Below are 16860 nucleotides of genomic sequence, written 5' to 3'. Positions count from 1 at the left end.
CACGTAGATATGAAAAAATAGCCACATCACCAAAAGTTGTCAAAGAAGACAAAAAAAAAAAAAAGTAGCCCTACATCACTGCTAATAACACAGCGATAGACAGCATTTTAATATTAATACATTTATTTCCATATTGTTGTTCCTCTGTATTTGTAATTTTTCATAGCTCCAATCCTAGAAAGCACACAATCTTAATCTCTACTTTACTCACTCAACATTCTCTCTTTAAGTATTTGCCCAAATTATTGCACTTCACAGCCATCATTTCAAATGACTGCTGGATAAGGGATAATTTCATTAAAAACACTTAACACTCTTATCTGTTTTTTTTTAAAAAAGCACACTTAAAAAATAATTCTGATTTTTGTCTGATTATTGAAATAATTAAGTGCACATTGCATAAAATTTGGAAAGCATAGAGAAGTAAAAATCAGATGAAAGTATCTCATAAACATATAATTTAGAGAAAACTACTCTCTGAGAAAAAAAGGTAATTCTTAAGAAACTGTAAAGTAATTCATCATATGGATGTGTTCCCATTTATGAAATCACAAGAAAGTTGTTGAAAGTCTAGTTTCCAATACTCTAATTTTATAGATAGTACTGCAGCAAACATTCTCACACGTGAACCTGGGAATATTAATACTCTAATTTTATAGATAGTACTGCAGCAAACATTCTCACATGTGAACCTGGGAATATTAATACTCTAATTTTATAGATAGTACTGCAGCAAACATTCTTACACGTGAACCTGGGAATATTTCTTGTGAGCTCTTGCCACGAAGGCAGGTCAACTTGACCCCATGGCCTGGTGCACCAAGATACCCCAGGCCTCTCCTGCAAGCTCTGTGCTCATTCATGCAGGTACCTGCTTATTCCTGCAAGTACTTGTACGCAGCTGGGTCTTGGTCCACTTTCACTGGGCCTGTGCTGTGTGGCAGACACTGAAAGCACAATAAAAAAGTAAGACCAGCCGCTGCTCTCCAAGAGGAGGGTGGCATCTAGGGAAGTTCCACATTCCAGGGGATGCACACAGAGGGACCACACTCCTCCCCTGGGCCACATACTCAGCTGCTTCAGTACTGATTTAGCGGGGAGAAAAATAGTCAAAGACAAACAAACCCACGTTTCTCCCCGCATACACTTCGATTCCCAGACAACCAACCACGAGTCATGTTCACTTTCAAAGCTCCCAGTCACAGTTGGCATAAAAAGGCTACTATTACACACTTATCCTGTACAGATCCAAGTGCTTTGCATGCACTTTGTACTTCATCACAGCAACCCTACTATTATCTCCACTTGATAAGCGAGGCTTGGTGACTCGCTTGTGGCCACACAGCTAGGATAAGGTGGAACCAAGGCTCAAGCCCAGCCAGGCTGCTGCATCGTCCATCCACAGGACCACTTGTTCTACTGCCTCCAGGGCTGATTGTTTGCCTCCTAAATATTTTAGATCTACCTGCATCTCTCCACCCACACACCACCTTATCTGATCTGCCACCATTTTTTGTGTGTTTTTTCACTTGAATGACTGCAGCAGCCTAATAGTGCCCCCCCATCCCCCTTCATCCACCACACTCCATTAGCCATGTAAAAGCCAGCATACTTTTTCTAAAACCCAAATCATGTCCCGTCTCTTCCTGAAGTCCTTCAAAGGCTTCCTGTTGCTTTTAGTATTAAACCCTAAATGCCTTCATACAGCCTTCAATGCTTGGAATTGTCTGCCCTCCGCCCACTTCTGCCTTATCTCTGTCTGCTCTCTGCACCCTCCTAGAGCCTGGCCTCACTGTCCTTATCTCTTTTTTTTTTTCTTTTTTTTTTTTGAGACGGAGTCTCGCTCTGTCATCCAGGCTGGAGTGCAGTGGTGCAATCCTGGCTCACTGCAAGCTCTGCCTCCCTGGTTCACTCCATTCTCCTGCCTCAGCCTCCCGAGTAGCTGGGATTACAGGCGCCCACCACTACGCCCAGCTAATTTTTTGTATTTTTAGTACAGATGGGTTTTCACCGTGTTAGGCAGGATGGTCTCGATTTCCTGACCTGGTGATCCGCCTGACTCAGCCTCCCAAAATGCTGGGATTACAGGCGTGAGCCACCGTGCCTGGCCCTCACTGTCCTTATTTCTATTCAGGGTTTCTATTTCTGTTTCTATTCAGGGTTGGGGCTAGCCTCCTTCCTGCCTCAGGGCCTTTGCACAAGCTGCACTCTCCTCAGCTGCCAGCACCTTGTACCTGCTTCCTATCCACTTCCCCACCCACCTCAGCTCCTAAGTGACTTCCTCAGGGCATTCCCTGGGGTTCCTCTTTCACCCTCACAGAGAATGCTTTGTGGCTCCTTGATGCAATTCATCACAGCTAGCAACATATTCCCCAGTGCTCCTCATGGCCCCTCCACCAAGAAATAGGAAGCCAACCATTAGGGTTTCACCACCAAGAAGCCAGCTTTTCTTCCCCCCTGCCTTTGTTTTTCTCATATTTGTTGCAACGAAGGACTAAAATGTGAGTCACTTACTGCATTTCCATCACATTTCCTGGAGATTGTGATGAAAAAGCAGGAAGAAGGGAACAGGAGAAAGGAGGAGGAATAAAAGAGGCATTTATCAATTATGAGATTTATCAGAACATTCCAGAGTACACGAGAATATGATAGACCTCAGAGGCAGAGTTCTTGTTATTTGATTAAATTCAGTGGCCAGACTGTACGGCTTCAAGAAATCCTCCAGAAATAGCCTGCGTCATTTCCCCACCCACAGCAGTACTTGCTTCAAGCACGAGGTGTGCTGAGCTGGCTGGAGCCAGCCTCTCCTTTACTCTTTCTATTACACCATCAAGAAACTGACCGTAAATTCAGCAATTTTCGGCACCCGGAACTTCCCTTTGTTCTTCTGTTCCGGCTGATATTCCGTTCTTGTCTTCACAATCACCTGAAAGAGTCAACCACTGTGTTAGCGTGCATGGAGACTGGAAACATTTTCCTTCCTTTGTTTTTAGTAACCAGAATTTGTTACACATGACATAAAGATCAAAAAAATAAAGAACCCCCCCTTCAAACACACGTAAGAGAAAATTCAAATTACTCATAATACTTCCCCATTCCAACAGAGACAACCCTAGGTAACAATTTTGATTACACCTTTTTAGATATTTATATAGACTTATATATGTATATATTGTTATATATTTAATATTTGTGAAAACATATATTTTATGAGATGAATTCATACTTTATAGTTTATAACCTTTTATCACACAACGCTATATTTTTCTCCAATTTTCCAATGTAAACAAACACATGATTTTATTTTGCCTTTTGGCATAGTATAACACTTCACTGCATGTGTGTACTGCAACTGATCTAATTAAACTTAAATTGTTACACGTTTAGGTTGCCTCCACAGTTTTGGTTATATAAACAAGTTATGGGATTGTTTGTAACTCAAAGGATAAATGGAGGGGATGGAGGGGATAAATACCCCATTCTCCATGATGTGCTTCACATTGCATGCCTGTATCAAAATATCTCCTGTACCCCGAAAATATATATACCTACTATGTACCCACAAAAATTAAATAAATAAATAAATATGTAAATAAATAAAATAGAAAGTTACGATGAAGATTCTGTTTCTAAGCCTTTGCACACACACTTAATTCCAATTTGATTTGGGGACTTGTGAGAAGAAAAATATAAAGTTCTGTTCAATCTGTTGTATCATTTTATTTTTCTAAAGTCTGAATATTTTTGCAGAGGTGGTTAACATCCTATCAAGATATGCTGTCAACCTGACAAGACATTTATGTAACTCCATCCCACTGTGCAGGCAAAGTGAAAGAAAAAGAAACCTGACAGATAATCAATAACTATTGCCAAGTGCTGCAGTACCATGAGGAACACAGAAGCTGTCTAAGCCTCAAGGTCTCATCTGTAAAATAGAGACAAATAATTCGAATCGTATCCCTATTTTGTAAGGTTGCTTTGAGAGTTAAGTGAGATGATGATGAGCAATATTTTTGAACCATTTATTATGTGCCGGAACTAGATGAAGCACTTCATATGCCTTACCTACCTATCACTACTATTTCCATTCCCCTAACAAGGAAACTCAAGCTCAGAGATGCTAAGTCACTTGTCCAGGGTCACACAGCTAAAATGAAGTAATCTTCTAACCATGATCACTCCTACTTCCCATTATGGCTCAAATTAACAGAATTGTCACTGAAAACACCCACCAACTTTCCCTGGAGACAACAGTCAAGCGTATTAACTAGAGCAAGAATTCTTCTATGAAGAATGTCCTTTAACATCTGTGAGGCATGCCATGGACTCAATGCAGCTCAAAAAGGAAGGGATAGGAACGGCACTACCATACATGGAACATCTACCAGGTGGCACCTAAACCCAGCTAACCTATGGCTGGATTTATGGGGGTTAAGGAGGCCCTGGACCCCAGCCCATCAGCACCCCACCCTCTCTTACCTCTAGAACCCATTTCCGGCTGGAAATTCTGCTGTTGTATCCCGCCCTCTTTGCAGTCTGTTCCTCCAAACAACAAAAAGAGAGCCCTTGGCTTCCTTAAACAGCGAAGCGACACAGCCAAACATGGATGAGAGCTTACCGGGGGTGGGGCAGAAGGATGCTCTGTTATTTTTATTTTCTTCCTACTCCCTAGGCCAAAGAATAGGAAAGCAGAAGCTCTTGTACCACAGATAAGAAAAATAATTCTCATACTTTGTGCATTTACTATATAGCAGGCATTGAGCATTTGACATGCCTTACCTCACTTAATTCTACACTATAAAGCAGATACCAATATTGTCAATATTGTAGGGGAGTGTACAAGTGTAGGCTGAGTTCAAATCCTGGCTCCAGCATTTACTAGCTGGTGACCTTGGATGAGTTGATGAAGCCTTCTGTGTCTTGATTTTCTTATCTATAAAATGGGGAAATCACCACGACCACCTCGTTGGATTGTTGGGAGGCATAAATGAGTTGATGCAAGTTAGACATTCAGAACATCAACCCAGTAACATCTGGGTGCTATCACATTTTCTTCCATAGATATCTGAGGCAGCTGTAGAGTGGAGCCTTGCACCTGTCAGGCTGCAGGGTCACCCTACCTAGCCTATCAAGAGCAACACAAGGACTTCTCAGGAACATGGGCATTCAAGAATGCCCCCAACTGCCCTGCCTAAAAAAAAAAAAGTTTGAGGGCCAGGCGTAGTGGCTCCCACCTGTAATCCCAGCACTTTGGGAGGCCGAGACAGGTGGATCATGAGGTCAAGAGATCAAGACCACCCTGGCCAACATGGTGAAACCCCATCTCTACTAAAAATTAAAAAAATTCGCTGGGCATGGTGGCACGTGCCTGTAATCCCAGCTGCTCAGGAGGTTGAGGCAGGAGAATCACTTGAACCCGGGAGGTAGAGGTTGCAGTGAGCCGAGATTGTGTCACTGCACTCCAGCCTGGCAACAGAGCGACACTCCGTCTCAAAAACAGAAAAAAAAGAGTTTTGGAAGATGAATAGAAGTTTTCTGGGTGGACAAAACAAGGGAAGACAGTCTCTGCAAAGTGAACCACAGAACCAAAGAAACAAAAGTGGAAACAGTATGTGATCTACAAGGACTCGCTTTGCTGGCATGTGAACTGCAATGCGAATGTGAGAGTCGGAAGCCAATGTAAACAAAAGAGCAAATGGTAAAGCTCCTAGGCTAGTTCACAGCATTCTAGGATGGACCAAATGAAAGAACATACATGCAGGTGCTTCATGAACTGAAAGGATATTCTACAAATTCCAGTTATTAGAAATATTTTGGACATCACTAGATCAACTGTCAGATTATGAAGTGGTACAGAAAATTTAGATGTCTGATTATTTCTCTTAATCCACGATTTTAGAAATATTCACAAACTTGGATTTGCAATTTTAATTTTATCTCCCCATGCATGTGTGTATATATATATGTGTGTGTGTGTGTGTGTAATATATACATATAACAGATCTATTAATATATATAATACATGTATTTCTTGGTCAGCATGAGCCACAAGCCTTGGGGTAATAATTGCTTTTTGTGGTAGGCAGCATTCTAATTTGGCTCCAAAGATTCCTGCCCCATGGTGTTCATGTGCTGTATAATTTCCTTCTTTTAGAATGTGGGCTGGACCTGTGGTTATGATGGGCTAGTCCCTACCATTATTACATTGTGCTATGTAAAACTCCAGGGTAACAGACTGGAAAGGGATTCTCCACTGACCTTGAAGAATTAAACTGACATGCTGAGAGAGAGCCATGCTGCTAGTACCTGAGGGCAACCCTCAACCAAGAGCCAACAAGAAAACCAGGACCTCAGTCCTCCAACCACAAGGAACTGAAATCTGTCGACAGCCTCAATAGCTTGAAAGAAGATCCCAAGTGTCAGTGGGAATGCAGCCTGGCCAACACCTTGATTTCAGGCTCATGAGACCCTGTGCAGAGAACCCAGCTAGCCTATGGCTGGACTTCTGACCTACGAAAACTGTGCGATAATAAGTTTGTGGGTTTTAAGCCACTTAATTTTTGGTAATTTGTCACACAGCAATTGAAAACTAGTCCACCTTCCCACATTGCCAAGTCTATTTCCATCATCTCTTGGCTTGATCCCTTCCTTTCTAGATCCACAGTCCTCCGACTGTTCTTGAGAATCTTCACATCAAACGTTGGATGCAAACTCAGAGACTAGTAAATTTTTTAAAAAAATATTAAGAAGTACTTGCTTCTTAGTCTTTCTCGCTCCCTCTCTATTTTTATAAACATCCTTCCCGGAGCTTTTGAAAAAGCTGAAAACCATTTCCATTCTGTGTAAACTTAAAAGACACCATATTCTAACCAACATGTTGAGGCAGGAGACAGAACTGAAAAATATTACTGTCAGAACAAGACCATGAATAATCATTACAGGCAATATCATTTTTATTCTCATAATAAAAAATATTTTGAGGTTGCTTCTCTAGCATCCATCTCCTTCTTCAACCAAAAGCTCTATGATATTCCTTTTGGGAACCCACCCCTGCCTCACTGTGTGGCAGCCATGTGGTTCAGTGGGATTGACCACTTCCTTAGTGACAGTGATGGTCCCTAGTGAAGTTGAGCCAATCAGGGCATACCATCCTATTGATCACACAATTTGATTGACTCAGTCATGGGCATGTTACCCAATTTGGACCAATGAGCTATGAGGTAGTATTGACTAGTGTCTTGATGAAAGAAGCCTTGTAGGTCTTCATGAGTGATTCTTCCTTTGGATGGTATGATGAAGACTTTAGTCCTGGAATTGTTGCCATCTTGATGGGAACCAGGAGAAGAACAAAGGCAGCACACAAAGAAGGGCAGAGCCAAGAGGAACCCAGAGAAATGGAGCCGGGTCCAGATGACCTCCTACCCTGGGATTGCACCTTGCCTGAAGTTAGACCTACTCTGGGATCCACAGTTATAGTGGCAAATACCTACTCTTTGAGCCTTAATCCAATTTTGGCTGGGTTTTCTGTTACTTGAAACTAAAAGCTTTCTATCTGATACAGATGTCTTCCAAGAAAACGCAAGAAAATGAACTGAAAAGCGATTAGAATTTAGTAAGGTAGCCAAATACTAAATAAGTAAACCAAAATCAATAGATTTCCTAGGTGTCAGCAAAAAGTCAGCTCAAAAACATAATGGGTCCACCAAAAGATACAAGAACATTCATTGCAGCTTTGTTCCTGATAGCCCCAAACTGGGAACATCTCAAATGTACACTAATAGGAGAATCGATAAATTGTGTTTTACTCAGAAAATGGAATGCCTCACCACTATACTACATATACATTGATGAATTTCATAGACATTACATTGAACAAAAGAAATTAGATACCACGAGGTTTTTATATACTGTGTGATGTCATTTACATCAACTTCAAGTATACGTATAATAATTTATATGTATAATATATTTATCATAAAAATATACCTCTCACCATTTGCAGTCATGGGGTTAGAGGGTACTGAAGTTAGACGTAGTTGGGACCATAACCCTCTCTTCAAATCCATGTCCTGCTTTGCTCTGAACCCTTATGAAATGCTCTTAGGCTCTGAGTGACTTTCTAATGAAAACAGTCCCTTTAGCTTCAGGTCCTCACTCCTCAAACCACAAAGTTCAAATACAGGCCAAGAGACAGGCGGGTGCCTAACACCATGTGAGTCCTCAGTCATCTGCTCTTTTCTTTAGCTGAGCCACATTTTCTCCAAAAGCAACTCAGGCTGCTACACAATATTTTGTCTTCACCCCGAGGAAGTGTTAGCTCTTTGGAACTCCATCTCCATTTCAAAAGGTCTTGGCCTGTTTGCCTGGAACAAATGGACAGTGCTCTGCCTTCATCTTCTTTGACCTCTCAGTCATTTTTGACAAGCTTGTTCTCTCTCTCCTCCTTGAAAGGTTCTCCTCCCTTGAGCCCATGGCAGCCTCTCTCTTGGTTCTGTTGCTGGCTCACCCAGCAGCCCTCCTCAGTCTCCACTCCAGGCTCCTCCTCTTTCTGCTGATCTCTCAGTGTTGGGATTTCTCAAAGCCAGCTCATGACCACTCTTCTTTCCATCTACAAGCCCCCTCTGCATGTTCTCACTCCCATCACTTCCAAGTTCATTGGTTTTTTTGTTTGTTTGTTTTTTACAGTCTCGCTCTGTTGCCCAGGCTGGAGTGCAGTGGTGTGATCGCAGCTCACTGCAACCTCTACCTTTTGGGTTCAAGAAATTCTCGTGTCTCAGCCTCCTGAGTAGCTTGGACTACAGGCATGTGCCACCACACCTGGCTAATCAAGTTCATTGTTTATGCTCATGACTCCCAAATATATACTTCTACTCAGATATCACTCAACACTCAGATGACCCTATCAGACATTTACCCTTGACCCTCCTGCCCCAGCCACCTCACTCTCAACATCTTCATGCCATGTAATCCCCAACTTAGAAGATAACAGCAGCATTATCCAAACCACTGTTTACGTCAAATCAAAGACAGAATCGCTCATGATTCCTCCCTTCCCTTTAGTCTCAAAATTCATTCCATTATTCTACCCATTCCAGCTCCAGCTTCCTCAAAAATTTCCCTTAAATCAACCCACTCATTCAGTTGCACAGCCTCTACCCCAATACAGGACATGGTCATCTCTCTTTGGACCTTTGCCCTGGCCAGCTTCCTTGTTTCCAAACCCAGCGGAAAGATCCCTCTAGATGAGGGAGAGATAATACCAGTAAACCTTCAGAAGACATCTGGGAGGCCAGCACCTGAGGCAACTACAGAGAAGCAGTTTTAAGTGGCCAGGGAACAGGATGGGTGAGGTGAGTAGGTGACAGGGAGGAAGCTAGAGAGGCACACAGAGGCTCTGAATGCCATGCTAGGCACCTTGAAGATTAATGTGAGGGCAGTGAAGAGCTGAGGAATGATTATAAATGAGAAAACGGCTTTGCAGGTATGCATTTCAGGCACAGGCGAGGCCTCTGGCCACAGTGAAGGTACACTGCATGGGGCCCGGCAGATAGCAGGGAAAATACAACCCTACAAAGTCACTACAACCAGCCAGCTAGAGGACTTTCATAAAGCTTAGTGTTTTGTTACTGTGGAGTAGAGCCAGAAACATTTCCCTTCCATAAACGACAAAGTCACAGTTCCTTTTTTTTAGTACTCTGAAAGGGAAAGCATTAAGAAATGTTAGCCAATCATTATTAATTGTACCTTGGAGGAATCAGCTTGCATAGGCAAAGAGAGCAAGACAGGAGAAAAATAAATATGCAAAGAAAGCCTCTCTTCTAGACATTCTTCTTTTTCCCGCAGTTAAAAGAAAATGGAGCAAAACAGAGCCCTGAGCCCCTTGTCTATCTGCAGAAACAAGAGAAGAAAAGTAGAGAGGGAAGGGGCAAAATTCCTCCTACTCTTTTTATTCTTAAAAGTGGGGTTTTATAGATATTTGGAAAAATGAAACTCCAGGTTTTCAAATATGATTGTGGATTTGGGCAAAGCAATAACTTTGTTTTCTTTCCATATTTACACATTGGATCCCCATTGTCCTGTCAGCTGCTAATATGAAGAACATAATTTAATATAATTGGCATTGTGAAAATGGGATAAATTATTCATCCCTAAAGGACCCCTTGTCTGGATATAATTCCCATTTCACTGGCAAGGGCAGATAATACATGGTGGTTCAGACGGTGCAAAGTACAGATCATAAAAATTTAAAATACTACTTCCCAGGATTATCAATAATGAAGAGGTTCCCACATGGAGAGGTCCCAAGATTGGCAGGAACAATAAATAAAAGTGCAGAAGTGCTGACAAGGAGCAAGATTGTATTTTTATGAGCTGGACTTGCACAGTCTAAAAATAGATCTAAGCTCTACCCATCATCCCTGGAGCAAAGAGACAGGTTCAGAGCCAGGACAATGAATGGCTGGCACTGAATCCCTACTGTGAGCCAGGCACAGTGCCAGGTGCCCTGCTGATGTGGACTCATTCAATTCTCATAATTCTCCTGACAACATTCTCTCCAAGCCTCAGTTCTCTCCCTCAAAATCATTATTATTATTCCCATTTTTCAGATGAGGAAATTTAGCCTCTGAGAGTTCAGTCGCTTGCCTGTGATCAAATGACTGGCCTCGGGTTGAGCTAGATTCAAACTCAAGAATATCATACTCTTTCCTATTGATCATGGTTTTGGATTTTTTGTAAAGGTACCCACTACGTGCCTGGCACTGTGCCAAACACTTTACATCCTATATCTCAGCAAATCTTTTCCATCATTCTATGAGGTAAAGGTAATTATTCCCATTTTACAGATAAGGAGCCTGAGTCCTAGAGAGCAGAAATGACTTCATAACTTCACATGGCCACTAGGAGGCAGAGCCCAGACTTGAACCTAAGCTCAGTTCCAAGTGCCACCTAACACTTGAACTCTGATCCTGGGGAATCAAGACGTAATAGGGAGGCCATAAAAACTGTGGAATGAATGAGTGAACAAATAAATCCTATTTCTAAAGAGAGAGGGTGAAGTTGCCCAGATGGGGCCTGCATCCTTAGTTGGGAACTTTCCCCATTTGCACCTCTCGCTCCTCACTCCACACTCTCTCTTTGGATTCGAGTTTTTTCCTGGGCCCTTGAAGGTTGGTATTGGGCCCTGAACACAGGGTAAAATGTCAGTGCTCAAAAGACTTTAGTGGCAGTGTTGTCCAACCTCATCAATTCACAAATAGGGAGACTGAGGCACAGAGCGGGAAAGGGATTTGCCACAGGTCACACAGAAAGACTGAGTTGGAAGCAGGTCTCTAGTATGAATGCCAGCTCTCAGTCCAGAGCTCTTTCCATGGAATAAACTTTGTTTTTCTTGTTGGGCCTTTGCTTTGCTTTCTCAGAGGCAGTATAAAAGTTGGTCTCAAATGAACTATCTGCCTCAATAAGTCTATAACTTCCCACTTCTTTTTTTTTTTTTTTTTGAGACGGAGTCTTGCTCTGTTGCCCAGGCTGGAGTGCAGTGGCGCGATATCTCGGCTCACTGCAAGCTCCACCTCCCAGGTTCACACCATTCTCCTGCCTCAGCCTCCCGAGTAGCTGGGACTATAGGAAACTGCCACCACGCCCGGCTAATTTTTTGTATTTTTTTTAGTAGAGATGAGGTTTCACCGTGTTAGCCAGGATGATCTCGATCTCCTGACCTCGTGATCTGCCCGCCTTGGCTTCCTAAAGTGCTGGGATTACAGGCACGAGCCACCATGCCCTGTCAACTCCCCACTTCTATGGCAATGCATAGCATGGGGCAAGATGAGGTACTCTCCACAGGATCCTCTACGGGGGACTTCCAGCTCCTTCTGCTCTGAACAAAGGCAAGCTGCCTAGGCTGGAATCATTACAGTGGAGCCCATAGCTCTGCCACCTGGGTCTTCCACAGTCCAGAGGCCCAGGCCATGTCACTGTTCACTCTCCTTGCTGCCTGGGGTAGCCCTGTGACCTCCAGAAACAGGGAACCTGATTCTGGGACTAAATAGATAATGTTAAGAACAACAACAATAATAATTACACTGTTGCATTAAGCATCTACTATGTACTAGGCACTATGATAAACATTTGCTATGTATTTTCCTCATTTTATCTTTACAACAATCCTTAGAGAAAGATACTAGTGTCATGAGGAAACAGAGGGTCAGAGTGGTTAATAAACTTGCCCAGGGTCACAGTGCAAGTAGGTGGAGTTAGGATTTGAATTTAAACTGTGCTATTCTGACACCTCCCTGTACAGACAAAGACACTGGCTTCACAGTGATCTCCCTGTGTATCAAAGTGAACAAGTTACATCCATTCTCTGAGACCATTCACCGTCTGTGAAATGGGGGTGATTTTTTTTAATAGAAAATCTGAGGCCAGGTGTAGTGGCTCACATCTGTAATCCCAGCACTTTGGGAGGCCAAGGCAGGAGGATCAGTTGAGGCCAGAAGTTTGAGACTAGCCTGGGCAACAAGGCCCCGTCTATTAAAAGTCTTTAAAAATCAGCCTGGGTGTGGTAGCATGTGCCTGTAGTCCCAGCTACTTAGAGGACTGAGGCAAGAGGATTGCTTGAGCCCAGGAGTTCGCGACTGCAGGGAGCTATGTACAATCACACCACTACACTCCAGCTTCAGGACAACAGAGAGACCCTGTCTCTAAAAACAGATGAATAAAATTTGATGCATTCTTATGGTAAAAACAAAAAAAGATGAAAAGTATAGAATAAAATTCTTCAAATGGAACGCACCTACCCCAATTCCCATTTCCCAAACATTTAACAGTTTTCTGTGTGTCCTTCCAAAACTGTCTTATGAATTACAAGAATAAAACATGCTCACACTATGTGTGTTTCCCCAAATGGGATCACTCCACACCATTCTCTTTAAAGCTGTTTGGACGAAGCAGCATGTCTGTTATATCTTTCTATGCTGGCGCATGCAGATCAGCCTCATTCTCAAAACCTCTGCTTAGGATTCTGCATGCGTGCGCCAGAGCTCAGTTAACCAAGCCCTTCTCAGGGAAGAGTCCAAGTTGTTCCCAGTTCTTTTCAATATATAGTGGCCTTTGCATACTTGAAATATATACCCATAGGGTAACTTCCTACTAGTGAAAAGCACACCAGTCAAATGCTATCCACAGTTTACATTGTACAGACAATGTCAAAATACCCTCTGAAAAACACTGCATCACATTACATAACCAACAAGAGCGAACTGAGGACAAGTTTGCCCCAGTATTGTCAACATGAGGAAATATCCATTTTTTTGTGCCAATTCGGTAGGTAAAAAAGTATTTTTGTTTAAAATTGTGTTTTTAAATTATAAGGCATTTTTTATTCCTTATAATTTTAAATTTTATGGCATTTTTATTGGCTTATAATTTTAAATTTTAAGGCATTTTTGTTATGATCAATACTGACATTTATACATCATTATCTATTTGCTGGATCTGCCTAGTCAGAGATGTTGTCCCAATTTGAGATGATTTATAATTCATCTCTTGAGATTCTCTGAAGAACCAGGGGGCTCTAGGGCCTGGAGCCTGCAGGGATGTGCATTTCTGTTGTTCCCTGGGGAAAGCCTACGTTTCTCACATCCTGTGTCTCGGAGAGAAAAAGAAACCCTGCGGAAAGCCCAGAGAGAGGCCCAGAAGGCACATAGGCCTCAGTGACAGCCATAGGTCCCCTTTCAGGCCTCCCCTGCGTAGCATCATCAGGCCCCACACTGCCCCACACCCACCTGTGAAAAACCATCCTTCTCAGCATGCTCCAATTCTGCAGTCTCCTTCTAAACCTATCATCTTCAAGAGACATATTCTGGATGCCCAGTGAAAGAAAGGAAACTATCTGTGCTCTCCCTCAGTATGCCTTGCACTGAGCTGGGCCCATTAGACAACTGTCGCACTGTTTCCCTCACCAGCACCCTCTGAGGTAGACATTATTGCCTGTTTTAGTGCTGAACAAACTCAAAGCCCAGAGATGCTAAGCAATGTGCCTAAAGCTACACAGTAAGTAAATAGCTTAGCTGAGATTTGAACCCAGGTCTCTAGGACTACGAAGTGCATGTGGCCTACTGTGCAAAATGTAAAGCATGTCACACATTAGTCATTAGTTTCTAAATATCTGTGTTCCTCTCCTCCCACAAGCAGGTAAGTGACCTCCTCCGAGATGCATAAAGACTTAATAATCAATAGAAAGAAAAGAAGTGTTTTCCCAGAGCACAGCTGCAGACTTGCCGATTACGGTTGCCCTGTGGCTCTGCCAAGGTGGGTTGTGCCTGTCTATGGTTTGCTTTCTGCAGACCTGCCACCCTTCCCAGCACACCTGCATGCAGATCTTGGCTGCATTGTTTTCCTTTGGTGCACCCTAGGACAGCCTTCCACCTGTCTGAGCCTGTTTCTGCACCTGTAAAATGGGGATTATGGTAGCAACGTCACAGAGGTTGTGGGGACACCTGGGTTATTGTGGCTACTTAGATGAACCAAAGGCAGCAAAGCACCAAAGGCATGTCCTGAAATTTGATGTCTGCAAACTAATGTTCCAGCTTCTCAGGAGCTTGCTCCCATGGCCTGGAGAAAGCCACCTAGATTTGAGTCTATTTCCTCAGCCACCAAGTAGAGAATTGAGTCCAGTTTTAAGCTAGGCAAGAGAGAGAATCAGCCAGTAATTTCCACTGCCCACTGCATGCCAGGCCTAAGGCTACCGAGATGATACAGCCTCAGGTCTAGCTGGGGCCTCAGGTCTAGCTAGGGCCTCAGGTCTAGTGGGAAAATGGAGCAGAGGAAGCAATTTCTCCTCCCAATCAACCTGGTACCACGTCTAAATACCACTAGCCTCCCCACCCCCCTGCCACTGCCCCACTATCCTCTCTTCCCTGAATGTAGCAGTGGCCTTCTAACTGATGCCAGACCTCCCATTCCTTTCTTGTACTCCCATATTGGGGGTGCTTCAGGCAACCCAGTCACCCCTGTTTTGGGGGACACTAATCTGGTGCTGCGTGGAGGACTGATTGGACAGAGAGAAGTAGAGGACGTCAGAAGACCAGGCATGAGACTGAGCCTGTTCCTTGTCCCTAGGGTGGCTCACAGCAATGAGGGCAATCTTCCAAAATCAAACTCTGATCCTGTGACTCTCCTGCTTTAAATAACTTTTGAAGAAAACAAACAAACCACATAAACTTGTGCCCACCCCACCTCATCTCTTAAGTCTCTCTCCACCATTTGACATCACCAGCCAATGTGGCCCCCTGATCGTTCCTCCACCCTCCTCAGGGCTCAGTTAGGCCTGTTGCCTGACTACCCTGTCATTATAATTAGGTCCCCTATATGTCTTATCTCTCCTTACATTACTACACCTTGTTCTTTCCTTAATAGCCCTTCTCACAATTTGCATCTATATGCTTTTAGGTGTATGATGGATTGTTTGAAGTCTCTCTTTCTCATTGGACTGGAAGCTCCATGAAAGCAGTGGCCAATGCTGTCTTTTCATTGCTGTGTATCTATGGCCTAGCACAGTGCCTGGCTCACAGAGGGTATGCTACAAGACTTGCTGGATGGATGGATGGGTAGATGATGAACGGATGGGTAGATGGATGGATGGATCGGTAGATGGATGGATAGATGGACGATGAATGAATGAACAGGTACAACTACAGCTATACTTATCAGTGGTCGAGGAAGGCATTCAGGAGAGGTGCTGTCTGAACTGGATTTAGAAAGATTAATACTGACATCATACAAGCAAAGGAGCCAGAAGGGAATTCTGGGCAGAAGGAATGGCATGTTCATGGATGTGAAGGCATGGAACATCCTGGGGAGTATGCGACTCTAGGGCAGGGTTTCCCAACCTTGGCGCTGTTGACATTTGGGGCAGGATAATTCTTCCCAGGGGCAGGACTGGGGGACTTAGGTGTCCTGTACATTATAGGATATTTAGCACCATTCCTGGCCTCCACCCATAAAATGCCAGTAGAATCCTCCCTCTAGTTGTGACAATGAAAAATGTCTCCAGACATTGCTAACTGCCCCCCAGGGAGAGAGAACTGCACCCATGGAGCTGCTGCAGGTAGGTCTGGCATGCTGACATTCGAGGCACAATGTGGGAGTGAAAGGAATGGAGGCCAGCAGGCCAGATGGTGAAAGAGCTGGAGTGGCAAGGTCAAGATTCAGGGACGGGATGTTGTGGGGTGAGGAGATGCAGAAGGTTTCCATGGGAGAAGGACCAAGGCACAGCCCTGGGGATAGGCTTGGGGGCAGTGTGGAGGCTTGGGGACAGTGAGTCACATGAAAGGGAGAAGAGGCAGGAGGCAACTCAGGAGCCTGGTGCTCTTCCTTGAGGCAGACACCAGTCTCTCCAGCACCAGGCAGGGAGAGAGCACTGGGGCCTCTGGTGTTCTGTCTGGGGGAACAGTCCAGGTCCCTTCCAGGTCCAGGAGTCTGCCAGGGGGAGGGCTCAAGGGGCAGCCACGGATGAGGAAGCCTAGAGTTTGAGGAAGCACTCTCCCAGAATGAGAGACTTCTTACTGAAGGCAGTGCAATGCAGAAAAAAAAAGTTGGAACATCAAGTACACTGAGGTTCCAACCCTAGCCCTTCCACTCTTCATCTGTAAAGTTTAGGCAGGCCATTATATTGTCCTGAGCTTCAGTTTCCTCATCAGTGAAATGGGTGCACTGAGATCTGCCTCACAAGGCTACTGGGAAGATTAACTGAAATAACCTGAATGCCCTGCATAGTCCCCTCCCTATCCTGGAACAAGTCTTCAGACACATTCCACAAGAGGACTCCAGCTAGCCTTCAGAAGCTGTTCTCTTGAAATTCAG

General features: G+C 43.8%; 1 protein-coding gene across 1 annotated transcript in view; it reads right to left on the bottom strand.

Annotated features, from left to right (window-relative positions):
• The window catches only part of NSG2 (neuronal vesicle trafficking associated 2), a 63575-nt gene that overhangs the window by 41981 nt on the left and 4734 nt on the right, over window positions 1-16860 (bottom strand). The window contains exon 3 of the mRNA XM_054489522.2: window positions 2843-2926. Within this exon, the coding sequence (XP_054345497.1) occupies window positions 2843-2926 (84 nt within the window). The remainder of the gene's footprint in view (window positions 1-2842; window positions 2927-16860) is intronic.

The sequence above is a fragment of the Pongo pygmaeus genome, chromosome 4, assembly GCF_028885625.2.
Source record: "Pongo pygmaeus isolate AG05252 chromosome 4, NHGRI_mPonPyg2-v2.0_pri, whole genome shotgun sequence".
In the NCBI taxonomy this organism is placed as follows: domain Eukaryota; kingdom Metazoa; phylum Chordata; class Mammalia; order Primates; family Hominidae; genus Pongo; species Pongo pygmaeus.
This window is presented reverse-complemented; position numbering and strand designations above follow the sequence as displayed.